Source organism: Gordionus sp. m RMFG-2023, chromosome 2 (assembly GCF_954871325.1).
Source record: "Gordionus sp. m RMFG-2023 chromosome 2, tfGorSpeb1-WG-v2, whole genome shotgun sequence".
In the NCBI taxonomy this organism is placed as follows: domain Eukaryota; kingdom Metazoa; phylum Nematomorpha; class Gordioida; order Chordodea; family Parachordodidae; genus Gordionus; species Gordionus sp. m RMFG-2023.
Window position 1 is genome coordinate 49,411,149 of NC_088776.1, and position 27,472 is coordinate 49,438,620.

At 26.6% G+C, this 27,472-nt stretch overlaps 3 protein-coding genes across 3 annotated transcripts in view; 1 reads left to right on the forward strand and 2 right to left on the reverse strand.

The window, feature by feature from the left end:
• LOC135925474 (ATPase MORC2-like) overlaps positions 1 to 112 on the reverse strand; it is a 40,341-nt gene extending 40,229 nt beyond the window's left edge. The window contains exon 1 of the mRNA XM_065460807.1: positions 6 to 112. Within this exon, the coding sequence (XP_065316879.1) occupies positions 6 to 70 (65 nt within the window). The 5' untranslated portion in view covers positions 71 to 112. The remainder of the gene's footprint in view (positions 1 to 5) is intronic.
• Positions 113 to 1,489: 1,377 nt separating this feature from the next.
• On the forward strand, positions 1,490 to 2,405 carry LOC135924655 (proteasome subunit beta type-2-like). Its single transcript, XM_065459744.1, has 6 exons — positions 1,490 to 1,626; positions 1,669 to 1,791; positions 1,836 to 1,903; positions 1,947 to 2,115; positions 2,159 to 2,208; positions 2,252 to 2,405. Exons 1-6 carry the CDS (start codon positions 1,536 to 1,538, stop codon positions 2,375 to 2,377), a joined length of 627 nt encoding a protein of 208 aa, XP_065315816.1. The 5' UTR covers positions 1,490 to 1,535; the 3' UTR covers positions 2,378 to 2,405.
• Positions 2,406 to 15,953: 13,548 nt separating this feature from the next.
• LOC135925035 (bifunctional heparan sulfate N-deacetylase/N-sulfotransferase 2-like) lies at positions 15,954 to 19,231 on the reverse strand. Its single transcript, XM_065460173.1, has 5 exons — positions 19,070 to 19,231; positions 18,626 to 18,817; positions 16,363 to 16,472; positions 16,148 to 16,276; positions 15,954 to 16,105 (listed from the first exon to the last, which is right to left on the reverse strand). The coding sequence occupies exons 1-5, from the start codon at positions 19,193 to 19,195 to the stop codon at positions 16,030 to 16,032; spliced, it is 633 nt and encodes a 210-aa protein (XP_065316245.1). The 5' UTR covers positions 19,196 to 19,231; the 3' UTR covers positions 15,954 to 16,029.
• Between the last annotated feature and the right edge of the window lie 8,241 nt (positions 19,232 to 27,472).

The window sequence follows — 27,472 nt, forward strand, 5'->3', positions numbered from 1 at the left end:
AAAACCTGTTTGAATGTAAATAATTTATAGAGAGTTGAGCACGATTTAAATATTTATAATTTACAGCCATCTTTCACTAGATGAATAGGTGTAAAGTTCACATATGGTTAGAAGTTAGTGGTTAGATGAAATAAGAAAAAATTATAATAAAGATATAAACTTTAATTAATTAAAAAATATTTGGTAATAAGTAGATGAGTCATTTTTTATATATTGAGAGGAAAAACGGACAAGGACGTGTTTAAAATGTAGTATTATTTATTCTGAGAGGCAAATAATATTCCATACAGTAGGCAAATTCTGTTTTAAATCTTCAAACATAGGCATAGCCAGGGGGAGGGGGCAAGGGGAAATTTCCTCCCGCTCTTCAGAATTTATCACTTTTTTGAATATCATTTTAAGCTAATAAAAAATATTCCTCCTAGCCCTCCCCCCACTCCCTGACTCCGAAAAAATGTAATCATATATCTTAAACAATAATTTGAAAGAAAGAATGTAAAAGTTAATAATTTTTTATAAAAATATTCATCATAATTTATACATTATTAGAAAAAGCATTTATATATAAAAAAAGTGAACCAAAAATGTTTTTTAAGAAATGGAATATAAGCCAAAGATAAGTCTTAAGAAAAAAGTGAAATGTATTATAATTATTAATAATTGATCCATAAATTAATAAATAATATAATATACCAAAATATAATTTTTTATAAAATGAGTAATTTTAATAAATATAATTATAAAACTATTGATAAAATGAAATCATAAATTAAAGAAAAAAAATTAAAGCACAATAAATACAGTGGAATATTATGTCGTAGATTTACAGTATATCCAATTTTATCAATTATCATATAACAATCAGTTATTTTTACCAATATTGCGAATTATATATATTACAGAAAACTATAAAATATTGATAAGGACATCAGAAAATATCTTTTAAAAACATTGTGGGATAAATAATATGAAGAGAAATTTTTAATATCATTTTCTTAAATAAATAGATGGCGTTTAATAATTGAATGCAAATTGTTGCTATATTTATTATCAAGAACCTTTATTTGTAAAATTTGTTAAAATAATAACTTTTATATATTATTTACTGTCAAATATTATGCCTGTAAAAGTAGAATTTTACCTAGTATTATGCAACCAATCTTATATAATAGAGGAATATCAACTATATGTTTAATTACTTTTTATAAATAAATAAATTAATATCATGCTTAATATTGATGTATATACAATTAATTTTTTATATTTTATATAAACTAATATAAATATATTTCATATTTGTTCCAGGCTTAATCCTCTCTACGCCTATGTCCTAAAATGATAATATAAAAAATTATCAACTTAATTTGAATATATAGCTAAACAAAGGCAACCACCTTTATCAAAATACGGAACTTAATTTGGCTTTATAGAAGAAATATTTGTTACAAATTAATATTTAGGTTTCATGGATAGATGTAAAAAGATTTATTAACCTGTCATTCATTTATTTCAAATAATTTTTTGGTCTATATATAATGGAGTGCGTATTGGGCATGTGTTTTAAAGACTTTGTTCTCTTGGCATCAGATGCTACTGAAACTCATAGCATTATGGTTATAAAGCATGGTAATTATTTATTTAATATATGAAATATATATTTTTTTATAGATAGCCTTAAAATGTACAGTGTTAATCAAAATGTAATGATAGGTGTTGTAGGTGAAAAGGGCGATAGCCACGAATTTGCTGAGTATGTATCAAAAAATATGCAACTATATAAGTTTAGAAACGGTATTTTTTTTAAATATTTATTAACTTTGTAAATTCATATTTAGGATATGATGTAGATCCATTCAAAGTTGCACATTTTGCAAGGAGAACCTTAGCTGATGCCCTTAGATCAGTATTAATTTTATATTATAATTTAATATTTAACAATACTCTAGTCAAGCCCTTATTATGTAAATTCAATAATTGCTGGGTTTGATCCACAGACAAATCAGAGTTGCTTATTCTTTTTGGATTATTTAGCATCATTGATCCCTATTCCATTTGGAGCTCAAGGATATGGAGCATTTTTTGCTAACTCTATACTGGATAGGCATTTTAATAAAGGTAATTTTAATTTATTTAATTTTGAAATTTCAATTATATTTAGATCTAAATGAAGATGATGCATATTTACTTTTAACAAAAGCTATTGATGAGGTTAGACATAGCACAGTTTATTAATCCTTTATATTTAATCTAGATACAAAAAAGACTTTTAGTAAATTTACCAGCTTTTAAAGTAAAAATTATAGATAAAAATGGACAGCGAAATTTAAAAGACATATATTTGAAGACATCTTTTGTTATTGATAAACAATCAACTTAATTTATTTTTAATATATTTACTAACATTATAATTTTAATAAACATGCATTGAGAATATAATAATATTTCAATAAAATTATTTTTATTCTTATTTAAGGACCTGTGCAAATTAAATATTAGATTAGATAAATAACCACACAGTTATATATTCAAAATTAATATAATCTTTGATATGAACTTAATTTGTAAATCTATATTAAGTTTTATATTACTTTGAAACTTAATTGTTAAAAATTGTCATCTGAGCCAAATCCTTGTGAATCTTATATTAGAGATGTACAAAATCTAGGCTGGATCTATTTTTTAAAAGATAAATTGGGTTGGGCTAGGTCATGCCTAATATTTTTTAAAAAAAAATCAGTCTGACAGGGCTTTAATATTTACATTGAATATCATGCAATTTTGTGAAATAATTTGATATATATTAATTTTTGTAGGAAATAAGGCACCAATATTTTTTTATGTATATTATTTTTAAATATAAAACTATTTTGAAAAAATTTGGGCCAAGCAAGCAAATAATATAGGAGGGGTCAGGTTAAATAAATAAAAATTGTTCAAGATTGGGCTTGACGTTTTTTTTTGAAATAATTTTTGGCATGGAATAGTTGAAAAATTAGGCCCAATGCAGATCACCAACTTATATAATATCCTTATTGTTTAAAAGATGATTATATTTAATATATTATTAATTATGCCATCTATACAAGTTAGAATATAGGAATGATGTAAACTATAAAATTTATCATTTATAGATTTGACTAAAGAGAATCTTAAAATATATTAATTATATAGAGGCATTAAATAGTGCTATAAACATTACTTCAAAAAAGAAATGTGTTACTATTATGCATTAAAAAGGAACACATTATCATTACTCATTTGACTTAAAATGAACATATTACTCCTATTGAAAAAAAAGTAATGTGTTACTACTTAAAAATTTCTAAATATATATTTTAAAAAATCAATTTTCAAAATTTTGATCAGATAAACAAGAGCACTTATGCTCAATAGATCTGCTAATGTTCAACTGGCACAGAATGGGGGTTATATTATATTTAATAATTAAAAATTTTAATTGGGGGAATTTATTAAAAATATTTAAAGAATGAACTTTATTTACAAGAAAATTTATTAGATCATCTTCACAAAAATCTATATTAAGATCTTCATCAAATCTTTTATTTTTGTCAGAATTTAATCTGAATTTACCTTCATATTTTTTTAGATTTGAGTTGCTGGGCATCCGGTTGAAATATTTTAATGAGGGCAAAATCTACACTTACAAAATGTAGACTTTGTCCATAATTTTCTTTATTTCTATAAAAAAATATTTCATATAGGGGCCAGGGCAGAGTTAAATCATCTGAAGAAATAAGTATATCAACATATATTCTTTATAAAATAAATTATAATAGAGAATATAAATTGACGTTAGTTTTATTGGAGTGAGCCACTTCTAAAATTGTTAAAACTGAGAAAGATTATTAGATTAATATAAGTAAAAAATTGAAGTATAATTTATTACTATTTCCAAATAATAGCCTAAAAAATTTTGGTTGTGAGAATTTTATTTGATAAAACAAAATGCAAATATGAATGATTTTTTCTTCAATATGCTCCGTTTCAATTTTATTTATGAGAATTTATTGAAAGCATAATAAACATAAATAACCAGTACAAATCATCAAATTATATGACATAGAAACAATCTTTTTAATTTAGTTATAGAAATAATTAGCTGAATAAAAAATTATGCCAATATTTAACTTATAACTATTTCCATACATATTTTATAGTAAATTTTTTACAAAATTTAAAAAAGGTTCACCACGGATGTTTATAAAATCAGATGATATCATATACAGTGTGCATTTAGTATAATTATGAAAATACTACAAAATTGACAATGCTCTATTGTAGCCATTAATATTTTATTTTTAAGTTTTTATTTATTTTAGTGAAAATTAATAAATTAAAATTCACTCCCTAAATGGTGGGTCTATTTATTGCTTAGTTAACCACATAAAAAATTATATATTATTTACGCAAATTATTTATTACTAAATATCGTTTGGCTGTAAGTACTTGAATATTCTTGTTTTATATTTCCTATCATATTTCAGTGGGTTTTAACCTTATATTAATTAAGAAAAAATTAGTTTTTATAATTTAAATAAATATTTGGACAAGTATAAAAAATTATTTTTTAGATATTTTAGTTACAATACCTTTATAAAATAAAATTTATTCATCTTTTTATTTTTAAAAGTAAAAAAAATAATATTCTATCAGCTAGATAGTATCTTTTTCAATACACTCAATCAGAGTTGTTAAAAGATACTTTATAAATGGATCTATATACATATATATCGTCTAAAAAGTTATCTAGATACATATACAATTTGAAAAATGTATCTAGATTAGAGGTCTGAATTGGGCGGTTTTAACTGCCCGCCCACCCGATGTTTTAAAAAATTTAACCCGCTCACCCATTAGTCTAAATTTTTTACCCCCCCCCCTCTAAAATTTTTTACCAGCTCACCCTTTATAAAAAATCTTAACCCAAGCCCGCTATTATAAAAAATTTTTATGGCAATTTTTTCAAATTGATCAAATAAAATAGAAAAAAAGATAAATATAAAATTGATATTATATGTAATTATAATGACAAAATAATTATTTACAATCAATTAATTCTGGATTCAAACACCAACTTCTTTGTTCTAAAAATATATCCAGCAATACTAATAATCCTCTTTCAGAATTGCAGGAATTGTGAATATTTTTCTTGCTAATCTTGATAGCTTTGACAAATCTTTTGCTAAATAGTTTTAAATATAAAAAAAAGTTTATATATTTTAAGAAAAAATTTGTTATGATACTAAAAAAGGACATTGATATCCAAAAAAGTTCATAGAGCAATTTTTTTTATTAATATTTTTTAAAATGATTTTAAATTTTTTTAACCCGCTCGCCCATTGTTTAAATTTCATAACCCACCCATAGTTTAAAATTTTTTTAACACGCCTGCCCGTTCTTAAAAATTTTTTGCTTGCCCCCCCCCTCGCTTACTTAGATGAAAACCCCGCCCAATGCAGACCTTTAATCTAGACACAGATACAATTTTTATTATGCTCTTATAAGAGTTTTGCATTAATCTAAATTTGGATTCTATTCTTAAAATTAATGAATTGAGTTAAATTAATGAATTGAGTTAAAAAATTTATTGACTTGATAATCAAATTATAATTAAAATAATGATTTTAGATTTTAATATAATATATGAAAATATATGATTAAATAATTATAAATAATTATTAGATTTTAGTAATAAAATATTTTCAAAATTTTGGTCAAGAGATCCTCGTTTACCTGAAAAGACATTTTTAGCTACACTAAAAAGTCTTTGTACTGGAACGCTTGATGGGATTGTGGTGTTATATTTTATGAATAACAATTTTATACAGGATATTCTTTAAAAATACTCTATCTCTACATTCATTTTTGAAAAATTATTTAAAACTTGTTGAGTATCAAAATTGAAATCATTATTAACAATCATATCTGCTGCTGGGGGATACTGAAAAAAATCGGATATTAAATTATTTTTATTTTTTTTCACAGGTTATTTGTATTCAACTAATCTATGTATTAATTGTTTTTTTCATGAACAGTGTTTGATGTTTTCTCTTAAAATTTAAAATTATAATTGTAAACATTTATTTAGTAGTATTTTTTGAAAAACATAACAAACATTTTACTATTATAAGAGATTTGTTTTCTTTAATTTGAGATATAATTTTAAAATGTGCTCTATAAATTGGCCATGGAAAAACAATGTCTGAACTTATTGATGCTTCATTGATTATTATTTCTCCTCTTCATCACAATTAATATTAATCTATAATAAATCTTTAAAATTAGTATAATAAAATTAAATTAACCAATTCCATTGAAAATAAAAATGGCAGATTCCTTGATATCAGCGTCTACATGACAGAATTTTCACTGGATGCAAACTCCTTTACTTATTGATCTATATACTACTAGATTGACGATTCATTAATTAAAAATGTCCATACATGGGAGTCAGCTGTAGAGCCATTTTATGGGTTGCACTTCGATTTATTGTTTTTATTTAATTATTATATGAATGCCATTTAATGTCATTTAATTGACGTGCAAACCACAAAATGGCGCCATAGCTGACTTTTTATGGCCACTTTATATTATTTGGGGCACTAAAATATTTAGGTGTTTTTTTCAGGGACTAGAACCTTTATTTTTAATGGTTCAGTTTTGTTACGGTTTAGTATATAAAAAATCATAATTTTTATGGTTCTTAAGTAAAAATTTATAAAAGTTTGGTTCGGTTCAGCTAATTTAAAGGTATAAAGGTTCATTGTATTGTAGTTATAAAACAAATTAAATTATTTTTATTGAAGCAATTCCATCGCATATAATTTTAATTATGAATATTATTTATTAAAATTTTTGCCATCATAGATGAAACTAATATATTATAATTATAAGTATTTAAGAATAATATAAAAAAATAAAAAATTTATAAGAATTATTTTTTTTTTTTTTTTTTCTCTTTAGCTTTCACCTTTTCTGGTGGTAAGCTCCTTCAACATCTCTCTCCACTTTATGTTATTCGTACAATCTCTTTTATCTATTTTATACTTCTTTATATTGGCTCTAACTTTATGGCCCCATTGAAGTTTTGGCCTTCCTCTTTTACGTTTGCCCATCACTTCCAATCTTTCAACTTTATTTCCTATGTAGTTCATAGGCCTTCTCATTGTGTGCCCATACCACCTAAGTCTGTTTACCATTAACTTAGTCTTAATGGGCACTACCTTTAAACTATTTAGTATTCTTGTACTGCGCACCTTATCCTTTCTTGTTACCCCAGCAATCATCCTCAGCATTCTCATCTCCATAGTTTGTAGACTTCTCTCGTCTGATTCTTTGGTTGGCCATGTTTCCGAACTATATAGAATAGTTGGTTGTACTATGGAACTGTAAATTTTTCCCTTTAATTTGTGTGGGATTCTTTTGTCAAATAGCACTCCAGATAAAGATCTCCACTTTAACCACCCTTGATTAATCTTATTCTTTATCTCTTTTTCTATTGTGCCGTTTGTTTGTATAGTGGAGCCCAAATATTTGCAGCTTTCAATTGCGGATATCTGCCAATCATTTATATTAATACTCTCCGTTTCATCTCCTCCTATCACCATATACTCCGTCTTTTCTCTATTTACTTTTAATCCGTGCGTTTCTAGGATATTTATCCAATTCACTAACCTTTCTTTCATTTCATCCTTGGATTCGGCAAGTATCACAATATCATCTGCAAATATCATATTCCACGGGACTGTTTGAGGTATAGACTGTGCTAATACATCTATTACTGTAATGAAGAGAAGTGGGCTGAGAGCCGACCCTTGATGAACTCCTTCGGCTATTGTAAAGCCTGCTGAAGTACCTGTTGTGCAACGGACCATTGTTGTATGTCCCATATACATATCCTCTATTATTCTTATATATTTTTCTGGAACTTTTTTGTGGCGTAGCGCCCACCAGATAAGTTTTCTTGGGATTCTATCAAAGGCCTTTTCTAGATCGAGAAAGACCATGTGTAGCTTTTTGTTCTTTTCCCTGTATTTTTCACTCATTTGCCTAATTGCATGGATAGCATCGGTTGTTGATCTTCCAGGCATAAAGCCAAACTGTGTCTCTCCTATTTCGATTATATCTCTTAATCTTTTTTCTATTATTTTTTCGTATAGTTTTAGACAGTGTGACATTAGTTTTATGCCCCTGTAATTTTGACAATTGTGTGGATCCCCTTTATTTTTGAAGATAGGAACTAGATAGCTCTGCCTCCATTTTTGGGGGACCTCTTCATTTCCAAGTATTTTATTGTACAGATTTGTGAGGAGATGTATTCCATCATCTCCTAGTGCTTTAAGGCTTTCTATTGGAATATCGTCTGGACCCCTAGCTTTGTTGTTTTTCATATGCTTGAGGCATGTGATTATTTCTTGTTCTGTTATAGGTTGTACAAGGTTCTGACAAGGGGAGTGTTCGTCGAGATGCAATATGTGGGAATTAAAGTTGAGAAGCTCCTGAAAATATTCTTTCCATCTATTCATTATTTCTTTTTCCTTTATTATCAATTTCCCATCTTTATTTTTGATTACTTTCGGAGCTCCGTTTATATCCCTAGAGTTCTTTTCTCGCTGTTTGGCTAATCTGTATATTTTATTTTGCCCTTCTTTGGTATGTAGATCTTCGTACATGTCATCGTATGCCATAGATTTGGCCCTAGCCACCGCCTTTGTAGCTAATCTCTTGGATTTTTTGTATCTTGACTTGTCATCTGCATTTTTGGATTTGTACCATATTTTATAAAGGGCTTTTTTCTCCTGTATAGTGGTTTGTACCTCTTGATTCCACCACCATAGTTCTTTGTGTGATTTGTTGCCTCCTCTTGTCAAGCCTAGCGTCAATTTTGCAGTGTCTATTAATCTGGATGAAAGGTCTGTCCATATTTTTTCACTGACTTGTGAGCAATTTATTGTTTCAATGTTTGCATTGATTGCAAAGGCATCTGTCATTGTTTTTAATTTGCCCCATTTGATGCATGGTTCCAGTTTTATCTTATTTTGAGTGGATTTATTTGAGATTTGTAAATCCATGATTAGTAGCTTGTGTTGCGCGGCGATATCTTCTCCTGGGATGACTTTGCAGTCTATTACATCTTTTAATCTTCTGCGAGAGATTAGCATGTAATCTATCTGTGTTTTCCTAGTACCACTTTCATATGTTATTAAATGACTATCTTTTTTCCTATAGTAGGTGTTGGTTAAGGCAAGGTCGAAGGCTTGCGCAAATTTCAGTACGTGCTCTCCTTCATCATTTCTTTCTCCGTATCCAAAACCACCATGATGCCTTTTGTAGCTATCTCTTGCTTTCCCCACATGCGCATTTAAGTCACCACCAATTATGACTAGGTCATCCTTAGGGATTTCCATTACGGCTTCATCAAGGATAGCTCTAAAGTCATCTTTCTCTTCTTCCTTGCAACCCGTTTGAGGAGCATATACTGATAGGATGTGTAGTATTGATTGACCAATGCAGAGTTTTATCTTCATTAGTCTATCAGAGATCCTGTTGACTTCTACAACTGAGGAGGTTAGATCTTGACTGAGGATGATGCCGACACCGTTCCTATTGCTAACAAGTCCATTATAGTACAATTTATACCCATCTCCAATCATCAAAGTCTTCTGTCCTTTCCATTTCGTCTCTTGTATGCACGCTATATCAACTTTTCTCCTGTTCAACATTGATGCCAATTCTCTCGTCTTACCTTTAAGCGTCCCAATATTCAAACTTGCCAGTCTTGTCTTCTTTGCTTTGACCTTTACTTTATTTTTCACAGGATGGAGGTCTACACTCTGCGCGTCGCATGGAGGGAACGCCCTAGCTTTCATATTCATATTTTCATTTGTGTCCTTCATTTTGTTTATTGGACAGGTATCCTTAGCACCCGGCTGTCCAGGCCTGTCGGTGACCGGGGTGTCATCTCTAAGCTCCGAAATTCATCATACCATATGTCTTTACACATCAGTCATCGAAGAAAAACTTGAAAGTTTTTATGGTTCTTACCAGGATTGAACCCGCGTCCTTGTTCATGCTCGTGTTTCCAAGCCTACATCTTACCCATTAGGCCACCCCGGCGATAAAAAATTTATAAGAATTATAACTCTTAACAATTATTATTGGTTATTATCCTTCTCAACACTGATCATAAAATTTAATGACTGTTCAATATAAATATGGCTAGATATCGATTTGATGGCAAAATAGATTTGGAAAGCTTTAATTTTTTTATAGTTAGGGATTCATGTTCTTTAGAATGATGCCTTTCCAAATTAGCTCCAAGGTTACCTTTTAGTATTATTTTGGACTTATTTATATTATAGGCTGATATATTAAAGAAGATATTATTAGTAAATAAGGACGGATTGAGTTAACTAGTGCCAACCAATTAAATTTTTTCTAAAGGAAAATAAAATAAATTTTTATCAACATAAATACAAAAAAAATATGAGGTCAGAGCAAACTAATATTGTAAAATTATGATATTGATATGTTAGAATTCAACATAAATTAGTAAAGCCACATCATATGGATATTAGGTTTAGGATCGGTAGGAATCCCTGGTTTTTAGCCTTTAAAAAATACTTTAAATTATTTTACATTTTATTAAATCGCCATTCTGAAAACCAGATTAAGTCAAAAGTTCTTATTAGGTGCAGTCTGGTTACAGAATAATGTACAAAAATACCAAAAGGCGTAACAAAAAATTATTTGTATATTGTGAAATAACATTATATATCTTTATAGTGATTGTATGACGCGAGATAAGCGACTAAAAGAAAATTTAATTTTTAATGCAAATTAAATATGAAATTATCTATGTAAATATATGTAAATTTATAAAAAAACATTATAAAGTATTTAAAATTTTCTATATTTCCTTTTATGATTTAAACTAAAAAGACGTGTATTCTTCATACGATACTTATGCGAAAATTATGTATATATTTCTCCTAATATCTACCATTAAATTTTTACTATAAAAATATTTTCTTTTAGAATTGAGCAAGCTATTTGCCACTTTTACTTTGAATAATTATACTTCTATAATATAACATTAACAAATATATTTGTATATATGTTTGCGTCAATGTGCCACTTTTTTAACTTTATATAATTTTTTTCCCGATTTTTTAAAATGTTGAGAATATAATTTTGCTGGAAATATATTTCAGCATGTGTAGAAAACCTACTCTATAAACTTTTTATAAGTATATTAGCTTCTGCATAAATTTTTTATATAAGTTTAAAATCACTTAAAAGCTAACGGCAAAATTGCCTGAGGCAGATATTTAAACATGAAGGCAATTAGGGTAAATTAAAATTTTAAAAACCCCATTCAAAAAAGAATCTAAAGTTGATAAAATAATACCTTCAGGACCTATCCAATATCCAAGCTCTTCATATATTAACTATCCTATAGAGTTATTGCATTCAACTCCTTTACGCATATCTCATCACATTACTCTTGATGGTAATGCTAACACGAAATATCTAAAGGCTTATTTAATGGAACATGCTTGATTTGTCAAAGAATTACATGAATGTTTTAGATGCTGAGATTATCACAGGGTCTAACAAAGGCTATTGAGTTTTCATACCTATTTTTTTCTTTTTTACCATACAATTCTTTATTTAAATGATAGTATAATAAAGGACGGACATATACTAATTTGTTTTAAATATAAAATTAATAGAGGTGATAAATGTAAAACTATGATTGAGGAGAAAATAAATAAATGCAAGAAAAGAAGATATAAAGAAATTAGCAAATAAATTTAGGGAAGAGAAGAAAGTAATGAGAGGAATTGGAGATCATTCGATGGAAGGGATAAAGTTTAAGTAATTAGAACGAATAATAAATATAGCAAGTCTTTTCCAAAAAAAGGAAGATTCCTTGGGTTGATCGGTCTTTTCTCGGATCCTTCTCCCTAATTTAAATTTTTTTTAACTTTGCTGCCGAAAGAGATTAGAATAGAGCCGACAATGGGTGTGAATGCTTAAAAAGGATTGATGAAGCTATATTCAGCCATTTTCCGAGAGAGTGCAAAGGCTACGGCATTTTAGTTGTATGGGGCATTTGGATCAATGCAGAGGAAGTTCCAAACCAAGAGCGGCCTTTTTATCATGGAGCTGAGGACACTAAGGTTGTGCGTTTCCTATCGCTAAATATGACGGTTGGTTCGAATCTAAACGCCCACCAAATTAACTGCTCGCACGTGGCTGATTTCACAGTTTTTGCATTGGTAAGGTAGAATGTCTGCGGAAAGGAGCAAATTAACATTATTTGTTTCATCATATGTTACCCCTTTGTTTTTATCAAAGCAACACTTTTACATATTATTATTTTATTTTATAATAACGCAATTTTTTTCATATAGAAAATGACTTATAAAAGAATCACGTTACTTTTTTTGTTATCTTGTAAATAAAGTAAATCACTACAGTTTGCGAAAAGGGGAACGCGTTACTCATTATTCAATAAGAAATGGCACTTTACTTGTTTTTAAAAATCACAAATTTATAATTTATTTTTTCCCCGAAAAATAAAATTATATAACATTGCCTTTATTTTTTTTAGAATAAAACAAATAATTAAGCATTCATAAAAATTTTTTGCTATTTTTATTAAAAATTTATTAAAGTAATATGAATACAAAATAATATATACAAAATAATACTATAATATAATACGACGATTTTTATTTTTAAATTTTAACGTAAATGAATTAAAGGATAAATTTTGTGTTATTTTTTTCATAAGCCATCAATACTAAATTTTGCTTATACAATTCTTTAAATGATTGATGATATTTTTTTTAATATATAATATTTAAGATATTATATATTATGTATTTCTTTAACCTCTGCAGCTAATAATTCTTTAACTATTTTCATTTCATGATGTAACCTTTCCATATTTAAGTTTAATAATGATTATAATCGGCCATTTTATCTTAAATAATCGGGGTCAAAGGGGGGCAATGTATTAAAACATGATAGAAGATTATAGTCATCTTGTGTAAATCTATCTAAAAAACGATTAACACAAAGTAATCAATAATTTGTTTTTAAAGAACTCCAATTGGAGTTTTTTTCACATAAATCGTAATTTGGTCTCGACTAAAAAATCTTGAAAATTTATAGGCGTTTTACGCACCCTTGATGAATTGTGGGGAGTGAGATTAAATTTTGCTAAAGGTTTTTCAGCCTTAATTCTAATCAAATCAAAAGAATTATCGCTTCTTTTATTTTTTAATATATTGATAGTGGAATCAATACAATTTTTAGCATCTACTAGTACCTACTGACTGTAGATACTTTTAATGGATCTGTTTATCTCATAAATTATAATGATTAATATAACGTAATTTATATAACGCATTGAGATAAAAGATCAGAGGCTTCGACTGAAGCATAGGTGGAAATCTCTGAATTATGAGTTCTATTAGAAAAGTAAAATAATACTTCACTAATAGTCTCAAAATTCTAATGAATGATGCGAGGCTTCTAAATGACCAGTCCACCTCAGGTCTAAAAGTCTCTTAAGAGTATGGTCTTCATATTTACAGGATACGTTAAAGCGCCTAAAAAAATATACAACGCATTGGATAAATAAAAATTTGAAATGATAACAATATTATTATGCCAATTTTGAACCACAAGATGCAACATGTGGTTGTAGCAATGTATAAAAGGAACATTTTTATTAATTTTTTTTGAAGTAGGGTTTGCACTCCTTCATTTCGGACAGAAATAGTGTTTGCCCCATCATATGCCTGGCTTATTATATTCGTTGAATTAATATTTAACTCATTAAGTTGCTATAAAATGCAATTAGTAATGCTTTTGAGCAGAAAGACACTGTAAATTAATAATTCTTATTAAATTTTCTGGACTTATTCAGAAAAAATATAGCAAATAATTATGCCAGGTTCTCACAACCTTATGCATCTTTTGCCTCATCAGCCTCAAGACAAATAAAAGGCATCTCACTTTTGTTATATTTATCTGAAATATATTTAAGCACTATGTCTGCCATAATAGATACTACTTCGTTTTGAATATAGGGTGATGTATATTGAACATTTTTGGGTATAAATTTCATAATTTTGTTTAATTCAGGATCTTTTTGGGTGGTGTATGAAAACATTGCTATAAATAGTCCAGAAGAATAAATTATGTTTTCATCAGTTGCAGCATTCATAATTTTTGATGAACCAATCTCACGAAAAGATATCTCCTGTATGCTATGAAATAGTATTAAATAGATTTAAGGTAGTAAAGATTATAATATCACTTTTATTTTTAAAAAACTTCAGTGCACAGTTATAGAAATAAAACAAAACAATGATGAAAATACTATTTAGAAGAATATTAAAATTATAATTGACATGCTATATCTATATTCTATATAAAAATATATAATTAAAAAAAGAGAAATTAAAAAAATAATTTAAAATAATATATTTAGATATGGTCAGCGAAGCTTAATGACCCACGTGGATATGCAGTTGGATCCACAAATTTCAAATGATATTCTTTGCCGAAGGTAAAAGCCTACTTTTGGATCACCTGTGTGATTAAACATTACCTTATTACGGTTATTTTGGCTTACCAAAATTGTTGCTATCTCAGTATTTTCTTCATAATTCGAAAATATTCACCTCTGTTTTAAATAACTGGTTATATTATAATAATAATATTGTGATTGACCATAATAAATAAAATAATTATCATGAAATAAGTACAAATTAAACGTGATTAAGCGCCTATATAATGTCATACACAAACACTCATGAAAATGATAAAATATGAATGAATGATGATTTATTATTGGATAAAAATAAAACAGTAAAAAGAAATTTACAAACTAGACAATAAAAATAATAAATTTTTTTTAAATTTGGAGGCCGGAAAAATATATGGGGGCCATTTTTAGAGGCCAAAGATTTTTTCTGGGAGCTAAAATTTTTTTGGGAGGACCACCCCCCCCCCTCCCTTGGTTACAGCCCTGATTAAGATCCTCATCGAATTTTTTTATATTTATCAGAGTTTAATCTCAAGCAATAAGTAACGTTTTGCGTTTCAAGTAACACTGTTTCTTTCATCGATGTTACTTTGCATAACTACTTATAAATATGAAATTTATTTTATTGTTTTATATTTAATATAAAATAAATACTTTGTTTTTAATAATTAAAAATAAAATTTAACATTATTTTTTTAACTACCATTGTGATTTTGATTTGTGATTATTTTTACTCATTGTCAATTACGATTCATCATCTGTCCATGTCCACAACCATTTGTGATTCATTGTCATTTATGATTCACTGCCATTTATGATTCACTATTGTGCTTTATAGTCATTTGTGATTAACGGCCATTATTTATTATCCATTATTTGGGATTCACCGCCATTTGTGATTCACAACTATTTGTGATTTCGGCAATTTTACGACGGCTAGTAAAAGTAATTTGTAATCCACATTGCTCGAAAAAATGCATTTACTTCTAATTGGTATTTAAACAAAATTTTTAGTAATTTCAAAAATGTAATTATAATAAAATACAATTTTTTCTGAGGAATTGTAATTGGTAAATTAATTCCTTTTAAATTGTAATTATGATCAACCATGTTTACCTATTATTGAAATTTTTTTATTGTTTATATTTACTCATTTTATTTATTTCCAGATGAGCAGAGGGGAATGTATGGGTCTCCATTGTTATTTTCTTACATAAAATTAATAAAATTGCTAATTTCATTAATGGCAAAATTATAATAAATTTATTGGTTGATCAACATGAATTTTTAATATTAGATATTCCATTCATAGATTATAATTATTAACTATCATTTCATTTTATAATGATATTCCCTATGATCTTAAACATGATTGTATATAAATTAAATCCATATATCATTAGACACTTTAAATGTTAAAATTTAAATTTATTAGTCGATCATATCCATGCAGGTTTAACTTTTCCTTTAAATTTCCTATCATTCAACCATCTCTTTAATTCAGTATTGTAAGGCCTTTATTTGAAATGGTTATATAATATTTTTAAATGTATAAACTTGTAATATTGGTTCAAAAAATCCCTAGTAGAATGGTCTAATGGTGGATAATTTCTTCCTTTACTCTTTGGCATGCATTTAACCTTTGTACCAAGTTTTAGACAATAAAACATTTTGGTAGTATCAAACCTAAAGTATCAATTTTAATAATTTGAAATGATTATAAAATATATTATAATATGAGACTTGTATTATATATTTTAACGAGCGCAGACCTTAAATTTTTTTTGTAATTTATTTTCGTATCTAAATTCAAATTATTCTGAAGCGATGTCATTTCGGCCGGAGCGTCTATCTTCAATTTTTCGCCATCTACCAAAACAATCTTTATAAAATTAATAATATATTATATTTACGTAAATTATGTTTAAGAAGATTAGTGAACATTACAAATCAATATATAAGATTATAGGGCTAAGTCACCAATTAACTTTCGAGTCATTTAGTAGCATAGAGAGCAAAGAAATTAAAGGGCCGGGCAAAAGAAATTATTGGATTGGATTATTAGATATTTAATAGAAGTGATAATCCATGAAGTTTAGTATTTTTAATTTAACCACTCCTCATTATTATAAATATTTGTTTATTTTGCAACAACATATATTATTTTGGGTAGGCCTTGCATTTGAAAAATTAGACCGGCTCGGACAAAAGCTAAATCCCAGAAAGTCCACGTCTGAAATTTTTACCATTTGCAGACCCTTACTGACTAGGTGTATATGCCTGAAAAAAATAAATATATTCAATATTCAGTTTTGTAAATCAAATTAGTGTATTATTTCGTTTTCGTACAAATCGAATAATTATATTAAAGGAAGATTCTGCCCAAAATAATGAAAATTTTTTTTTTATGTAGGGCAAATTGTGCAAAATATTTTTACAGTCGTTTTCTCATAAAAAATCATTTACAGGCTGGGTAAAAATACAGATAGAATCGTGCCGACTCCGACCACTGGATAGTATTATTCGTAAAAATAAATAATATATTATTCGTAATGCGAATAATAAATAATCAGATTTTTTTTTAAACTAAATTTTTGGGCAGATATTTTTAAGCAGAATTAAATTAGATCATAATTTACGAAATATATCATCAAAAATATATTTCAAATCCTTATAAAACACCTTCTATTTTTTTTAATAATTTTAACACATTTCTGCTTGTCTGAAAATATAGTTGAAAAGATTTTTTATTGTGCATTGTAAAGGCAATTTTTAATAGAAGATATATAATTCGATATCAAAAAATAAACAAATATGTTCAAAATAATTTGTCCATAGTCGAAAGTATATATGGGTTCGGCCTGTAAAATATTAAGTCCGGCCTAGAAAAAATATGTATAAATTTCTCGGAAAACATGAAATATCTAAAATATTTTATCAAGATCAAGACAAGTTTTTGAATTTCTCATCAAGTTGGGTATCGATAACACTCGTCATCGGACTAAATTTAGAACCTTAAATTATTCTATTAAAAATATACACCCATCAGACCCCATCTGCCATGTAAATAGATTTTTTTTTTGTATAATAATATTTCATAGAAATGTTTTTTATTTATAAAAAATCTAAAAACATTGTTTGTCAGAGGTGCATTATTATTACTCGATTAAACTAAGAGCATATTTTTAATTATATTAATTTATAGATAAATCATAGTACAATTTTCTTATTTAAATTTTACGAAAATCAAAGTAAAAAGTTATTCAATATTAATTCATATAACAATAAATCTACAACCTAATATTTAAAAAAATACTAGCTTTTTACCTTAGTCTAATCTTCAACCTGGGGTTAGGGAGGGGGCCTTCAGAGTAGGGAGGGACTCGGACTACTGTATCGCGAAATTTTGATAGCTCTATCATAATTCGCGATGAATCACATAAAATAACCATTTTCGAAACTATGTTTTGTTTTAAATAGTATATATTTTAAAAAAATAATAATTAAAATAACGCTAATATTTCATAATTGTATTACTTTAAAAAAATAACGCCCTTTACCTTAAACAGTTTCGCTTATTGAATCTGTTTCCAATTCATTTTTGTAAAAAAAATGAAATTAATAAATGAAAATATGACGGGTTTCTTAACTTCGATTAAAATCTACCCTTTCACCGTCGTCCCACACAGAGAATTAGGAGTGCAGACGAATCCTTTTTATATGGAGATAAAATTGTCTTTTCGTGTTAACATTATAAGAATTCAATTAGTTTAATTTAAAAAAATTTAAACTATTGTTTACAATTTGATCTACATGAAGCATCGTTTTAAGAAAATTTTGGACATTCATTTTTAAATGTAAGTTTTTAATTCAGGGTTTAAATCCCAAAGGTGTAAAGGTAATGTTATTAAGCTCTGGTTTATCATTTATCAAATATATAATATCAAAATATTCTATCAATGTCTATATATATTTGTTTGTGTATCAGTGTAACAGTTAAATAATGTATTAGACTAATTAAAATGATAAATCTACCTGCTCAGGGGGAAAATATTGCAGCCAACGATATAGATGAATAACGTATTTTCCTGGATTGAGGCACCTATTTTGTAATTTTAGAATCTTGATACTTAAATTGGAAACGAGTCCAGAACTATTAACACTGAAATTTACGATCGAATTAAAACTAAAATCCTTTGCTATTGAGTCGTTATTGGCTTTCATATGCTAATTTATAAAATCAAATTTACAATTTTGACTTAATATAAATTTTTTTATTGTGGTATATATAAATCATTTGATGTGTAATATAAAATCATGTTTATTAGATTGTTAATATTTTAATAATATTAATTTATATACTTTTTATAAAAATAATTTGGGGTTTAAAAAATTCTTATCCTATGCAATTTTTTATTAGCTCAAAATATAAAATTAAAATTTTGATTAAAAAATGGTTTTTGATAATTTGAACTTTACTTGATACCAGGAATATGCGCGCTCTACAGGATTGGTTAAAATAACGATGATTGTGGAGTTGGGCAATAAGTTAGAAACTCTTTCAGGAGCATATGAATGATCAAAATAAGTTGCAGATTTTTCCATATGTTGAATATTCGATTTTGTACAATTAGAAGAACAGTTGGTATCATCCATAAAGAGGTCTAAATACCTATGAATTTTATTAAAAATAAGTTAAGCAATGGACCAATTCTATTTTATGCTGAAATAAACTAGTATATATAGGACCAAAAAACACATGAGTAGGAAACTATTTAAATTTAAGGTTTAAAATGTTATCCCATAATCAATAAGTCAACTCATTAAAATTTTATGTTTATAAATATGTTTTATGAATTTATAAAAAATTGATGTTCCGTTTATTTCGTCTGGAATTTTTTATATAAGATCAAACACCATAAATAATATATGAATCTTCTTTCATCTGTATGAGTTATATTAAGAATTAATTTATTTAATGACAAAGAAGTAGGATGTTGGCATTTCAGACCGAGGTAGATAGAACAGTTATGCCAATTAAATTGACATTTGTAATTTGACATTTAATTGAATTAATATTGTCTATTAAATATAACTATGTTTCAAAAATATATTCAATAAAAAATTATTTAAAATTTTATTTATAAAGTATGTAACATTAATTGTATGAAGAAAATATTTGCTGGAGTTACATTCATTATAAAGTTCTCTAAATTGGACCAGGAATATATAAGTTATTTACATTAATTTATAAGATAAAAATTGTTTTAATAATATAAAACTGAGGCGGACTTGCCAATAAGACTAGTGGAGAAAAGTCCAAGGGGCCTTGTTGTGATGTCCTAATTGATCGCTATCTATTAACTAAAAGATTGATTTTTTTATTCTTTATATTAAATTTATTTTTTAAAATTTTTTACGGCCCGGCCCGGATTTAAAAATTTCAGGCCCGGCTCGGAATTTTTTAAAATTATATTCGACCTGGTAAATACAAAAATTCACCTATGAGGTATTTTACCATTTTTTTTAGCGAGTATTATCGCTTATTATTTAAAAAATACATGTAAAAAGCTAATATTTTGAGAATATTATATTGAATTTATAAAAATTATAAAACTGTTATTTATAAAAATTGATATTTTGAGCATATACTATATTTTATATTGCATTTATAAAAATAAAACTAACATTCATAAAAATGATAATAATATTTTGAGCATATACTATATTTTATATTGCATTTAAAAAAAATAAAACTAATATTTAATTTATAAAAATGGAAAATATTTTGAGAATATAATATATTGTATTTAATTTAATATTTAATTTATAAAATAAAAATAAATCGCTATTTAAAAAAATGCATGTATAATAAATAGTATTTTGAAAATATAATCTAATTGCACAATATTAATATAATTTATTTTATAATATAAATTTTTAACAAAAGAAGATAATTGTATTATATAATATTGTAAAAAAAAATAATGAAAAATGTTGGATTAAAAACTTTCATGACTCAAGGTAAATATAATAAATGCAATAAATATTTGACAGTTTGCAAAGTAAAAAAACCATTAGAAATTCACAAATTATCATGAAGAAAGAGAAGCATATCTACCTTTTCAGGTTGAAGATTACTTCTTCTTTCTTCTAGAATTCTCCCAGTAGTAAAAAAATTCCGCTCACAGCTTGCACTTGAAGCAGGAATTGCCAATTTTGCTAAAATTGGAAATTCGCTTTGATGAGCCGCCCACCACTCTAACAAATTATCCACCTTAAATGTTTCATCTATTTTTTTATTTATGTAATTATAATATTCATCATCGGGTATTGACATATTACCAGAATTACCATCACCCCATTTGTCATAAAACGATTCAGTTTGTTTAACAACAGTCGTAATTTGACTGGTCGATGATATTTCATTTACTTCCTGAGCCTCTTGTAATTTAATATAATCTTTTATATAGTTTTCCGTCATCTTGCGATCTGTCCCTGACTACATACGTAATTGCTTAAATTTGGGACAGAGAAAAAGAGAAATAAAATGATACTTGTGTAAAACAAATTTTTCAATTAAAAAATGCTTTATATTAGGTAAAATCAATTTTATTTCTCCTTTTTCGCTTTGAAAGGTATTACAAACTTCAAGAAGTGATATTCCTTTATTTGATTGTTTTGGTAAAATATATTCTAAAAATTTAGATATGAATTATAAAAAAATATATTAATAATACTTGAATATTGGGGCTTATTTAAAATATTCCTTTATTTGGTTGTTTTGGTAAAATATGTTGTAAAAATTTAGATATGAATTATAAAAAAATATATTAATACTTTAAATAAATTTGCATGAAATTAATAATTAGATCGATCTGTGGGTGGTAGTGTTAACCATCACCCAATATTATATTAATCATAACTATAATATAATATAATCTTATAACCATTAACTCATAATGTAAAAATTTTTATAAAAAATATTAAGGCCCGGCCCGGGTTTAACAATCTTAGGCCCGGCCCGGATATATTCAAAAAAAATTTTTTTAGGCCCGGCCCGGATATGTTTAAAAAAAAATTTTTTAGGGCCGGGCTTGCAGGTCTCTGATATTTATAATATAATAAAATTAAAATAAAACACGACCAATTATTTATTTCATTCCAAATATTTAATATTCTGCTTCAATTATTCTTATCAAATTCGTTATTCGTTAAATTAATTCTATTTCGATTATACGACGATTCTTATTTTATTACGACGTTATTCAATAATACCTGCATTCTAAAATCATTCAAAATCTTCGCATATATATTTAATAACAAACAATGATAATAATTAACAGAGGGATGACAAAGTTAAATCATATGACAACTAAACCGTTTATCAAAGATTTGGAGGGAGTAAGACAAGATGAGAAAGTTTACGAACGAAAACCAACTAATACTAGATATGACAATACCCAGATGATGCCATTTGATAACAACAGACTTTATGATAATAATTACAAACATCAGTTTAGACAACCATGGCAGATTTGACCATATTATGGCAACCAAAGATTTAACAACCAAAATAACTATCATTTTCCAAGACGAAACTATGACAGATTTCAGGAAAACTCCTTGAACACGAAAGATTTACCTCTGAAGAGAACCTAGGCGGGGTCCCTTTAGAGGGCGGAATGTTGTGATGTCCTAATTGATCGCTATCTATTAACTAAAAGATTGATTTTTTTTATTCTTTATATTAAATTTACTTTAACCTCGCGGACTCGTTTTATAAAATTAACTCAATAATTCGATATAAATTACTTGATAGATTTTGTAAACTATATAAGCGTAGAAATTTATTGTACTTCACAGTTAAATATTTTTAAAATATATTTATTAAATAAAAGTTATAAAAACACTTTCTTAATTTTGTTCTTCTCCCTGCTATCCTTAACAGGCCTCGAAGTTTTAAAAATTTGGGGGCCCTTAAGAAAGAATTTGGGACCTTAGGGAAAAATAGATACTATTTTTTAAAAATGGTGTAAAGTCTAAATATGTATTTATACAAAATAAATTTTAAAAATTATAAATTAAAATATTTATTAAATATTAATTTAATTTTCTGGTGGAATTATAAGCACTATAAGCGCTATAAAAAAATCTTTAAAAAATTAGATTTAAATGTTTAGCTTAGCATTTAATAGTCGAAAAATAAAACCATTTTCCTATTTTTATTAGTTCCTAAAATGGAATCCAATAGAAATTAAATAGAGAAAGTATTAATATTAAAATAAATAGCTGCAAGTAAATATTTAATTAATTTGTATAAATATATATACAATATTTATAGTTTATATATAGAAAATAGAATATTAATATATGTATATAGATAATTAACAGGAAATTTGATGTATATAAGAAGATCTTTTAATATAAAAAAAATGAAATTTCTTTCATATTCATTTTAATTTTGCCATAAAATATTTTTTTAAATTTTGTAAAGCATCTATCTTAAGTTCAAATAAAAATTACATGGTCTATCCCATAACCCTCCTGATTTAATATACTGACTGGTTTGATTATTTTTGCATGTGCACTAAGTATTAAAAATTTTTTATAAGCATCTCCCCTGAACTATAGTTGTTTCATATAACATAACCCAGTGTAAATGTTTAAGGATTTTCCTGGGCTAGAGTAGATTGGTAACTCAAATATATTGATTGATTATTAATGATTTTTCATTCAAATGTTACATCTATATTTTATCAGGGAAAAATATATAGACATCCTTAATGGCTAACGTCACAAATTTTTTTGGAAATTTTTGAAATAATTGGGCCTCTATATATTTACAAATAAGAAACGTAGACATTTTAACTGCCTGGAAAAGATTCTAAATTTTCTTTAAATTTTATAAATTTTCAATCTATATGAAAGCTAAAATATGTCATTATATTTCAAGAAAAAGTTGGCCAATTTGATGATACCAGATGATATATGCATGGAGGCTGAATGCAGCGTAAAATTAGTCGTAAAAAGAAGATCTGCTTTGAGGAATGTACAGATGAGCATCTAAATAACCCTTCAAATTTACAGAGTTGAAGTATTTTGGGATATCATTGATCAGATAGTAACTTATTTTGTAGAGAAATTTTCGAAAAATCAACATCTGATAACTGATGCACAGTATTTCCATCCTAGAAGTTTTGGTGAAATTAATAGTGAATGTATAACTAAAGAAGCCTTGAAAAGAATCTCTTCGTTAGCTAAGGTAGATAGTGATAAGCTGCGGGCGGAACTTATTTCATTTTCTAGAATTACATATTGACTTGAGTCAGTGACCCCTACAACGGGGGGGGGATCCGAAGCAACTGCTTCTATAAATTTCTATGGGGGTACTTTTTTTTTTTAAATTTTTTTTTTTTTATTTTAAAATTTTAAAAAAAATTTTTTAATTTTTTATTTTAAAAATTTTTATGGTCGATGTTTAGCAAATTAGTTTGTTATCCGATATTTCTTATCATAAAATTATTTTTCCACTTTCAAGATTTGGCGCAAAATTAAAATTTTATCAAAGGGAATAGTAAAAATTTAAATATTAAATCTTATATATAATCATTTATAATTTTTAGATCATTGTCAAAATATGCCCAAAAATATTAACCAAAAAAAATATAAATGCTTGATTAAAAATTGTACATATCATAATATAAGAGATGATAAATGGACAGATCATATTAGAAAAAGACATGGTGGGCTTAATTTTCACGATATAAAGAAAAGCTTTGAAATAGTGGCTTTTAAGAATGTTTCTCAAAATTGGACAAATAGCAAAATAATTTTTTTTATTAAATAAGAAGTGAGAAAAAAATTAAGGGATTAAAATCTAAATTATAATCAAATCTGTTATCATATAATAACATAAATATTCTTATTGAAACCATGAAAAATATGGTTATAAAAAAATTCAAAAGGAGATTGAATTCAACAGGTGCTATTCAATTATAGTTGATGGCACATATGATGTATCGAAATCAGAAGCAATAGCTTTGATAGTGAGATATGTTGAAAATAGCGAGACACCTAAGCCCGTTGAAAGGCTGATAGACATTTATTGTACGGGAAATACAACGGGCCTCGATATTAAAGAGAATATAATATCCAAGCCTGGCTCCATGAATCTACCCCTCGAATTCCTAGTGGGGCAAAGCTATGATGGCGCCTCAAACATGAGTGGAAGAATTAATGGAGTGCAGGCTTTGATTAGAGCGGAGGCGCCAAAGGCAGCTTTTATTTGGTGCTATTGTCATCGATTAAATTTAATAGTTGTTCAATTATGCCAATCAGTAAAAGAGCTGCCAAATGTCTTGGGAATATTAGACGAAATTTACGTATATTTTAATGGTGTTAAAAGATATGAAGTGCTCAAAACAGGTCAGAGTGATTTACTGACAAAATCACATAGATTTTTACGCATCAAGAATACCACTCGGTAATATTATCTTAATTGTTTCGATATATAATGTTTATTTTATATTTATAGAAGCTGGCTAACATCATATAAGGCGATTGTAAATTTTTTCCTACTTTATGATGCTTTGAGGGCAGCTTTGGCAAATTTAAAAGATTCTGAAGATCCTGCCACTTCCACTATGGCTAGTGCTATAGTCTATAGAATAGAAAAATTTTATTTTATTTTATCACTATGTGTTTTGGATAAAATATTGTTGATAACTAGCTTGGCTTGTACAAAATTGCAAACCATTTCGAAGGATATAGGGTTTGCAATAAATCAAATTCAATTGGCAAATGATTGCCTGATTAATATGAGAAGTATAATTTAAATTATTATCTTTTATTATTTTATAATCCTAAAATAGATAATAACACTGAATTTTTGGATGTCTTTTCAAAGGCCCAAGATTTTATGAAGAAGAGAAATTTATTTTTTGATTTTGAAAGTTCAAGACTTCAAACATTACAATCCAAAAAGGAGAGGTATATATATACTTTCATCATTAAATATAATATTTTATTTTAGCTTTAAAATCAGTGTGTTTTATGCTGCACTTGATTTAATTATTATGCAGTTTAGTTAAAGATTTAACGATGAATCGATAAAATTTTTGAGTCAAACATCATTTTTTACCCCAAAGGGAATGGCGGAAAGGCAATTGTTAAAGATGATATCAAGGATATCTGTGAATTTTATCAATTAAATACAAGTCAAGTTTTTGAGGAAATGTTGATGTTTAGAAATATTTATAAAATGGCTAAAACGGGGGACGTAATTATTACTCGTGACCTAGAGGTTAAAGAAGATTTGTCAGATTCTGAGAATTGTAAATTTATTTAATTAAAATATTTTTACTAATACATTATTTAGCTTCTTCTGATGATGATAATAATTTTGAGATGAATGATTAAGACTAGAGAAACTATTCATTTATTTTACCTTATCGTCTGCTTATAAATTTTTCTGCTTTCCCAAATTTAACAATTTTATATAAATATTTATTAACTATTCTTACTACATCATGTACTGCCGAAAGGGTCATGAGTAAAATTAAACTAATTAAAACAAGACTTCGTAGTGTCATGAAAGATCCATTTCTTAATAATTTAACCATTTTATCAATGGAAAATAATTTATTTAAACAATTAAATATTGATGAAATTATAAATTCTTTTGCTTTCTCTTCCCCTAATTTATCTAAATTATTAATTTAAAAATAATATTTTTAAAGCATATATTTTTTACATTATATTTATATTATAATAAATATTGATGCAATAAAAATTATTTTTGAAATTTATTGGTGTCAAAAAATAATTTACAATGGGGGGGGGGTACTTTAGGGGGTATTCTGCTTCTATCCCTCAAAAAGTGTAGGGGTCACTGACTTGAGTGAGAGTACAGATGATTGAATTCATCATAGTGATTACTATTAGAACGAATTCATTCAAGATTCTATGAAAGAAAGAATGGTGGGGAACCTTTAGCTAAATGCAATACAAAATAAAATGTATGATATGTGTATATAATACGTTATGCCGATATAATATGCATATATCTGCATACCAATGTATATAGTAAGAATATCTTCTCTCGTTATCTTTTCACAAATAGGGGAGACTGGGGTTAGGTAAATCCCGGGGCTTGGTAAACCACTTAATCCATTTTAAAATTAAATACACCAGAAGGTTAAAATTTTATCCTAATATAGTTTTCATTACTATACAACTATGACAAAATATATTTTAAAATAATTAATTACTAAAAATTTTATTTAAGAAATAAAATTTTAATGAAATTTTCATAAGATTTTTACATGGCAGAATTTTAATTTTTATTAAAATATATAATCATTTATATGTAAATTTAATTTTATTACAAAGTTTAAACATTCTTCTATAATTTGGGTAAGTTTTATGAGTATCAAATTTAGATATTATTTCAATCATGATTTGTCAATTTAGAGCTAGCGGGGTTTGCTAAACCATACACGCCAATTATGGTAATTAATAATGAAAAAAATTTCAAAATCTTGAAAAGGCAATTTCATGGCTGTTTATGATTGGTATAATCTCTCCTTAAAATTCATATTTTTTTATGTCCAAAATGTTTATTAAATTAGCCAAAATTAAGTTTCAATTTTTATATATAATTAGCTTCAATTTATAAGTATTATGATATTTTGAATAATAAAACAATAAAATTATTCTATACATATCATTATTAATAAATAAAAATACATTTCAATTTATTATGGCCTAAAAAACCAATGGTTTAGGAAGCCCCTTGAAGTGTTTTGCATAACCCCGCTATTGGGGCTTGTTGAACAAAATTTTCACTTTTACAAAAAATAAAATTTTTAAAAAATTATT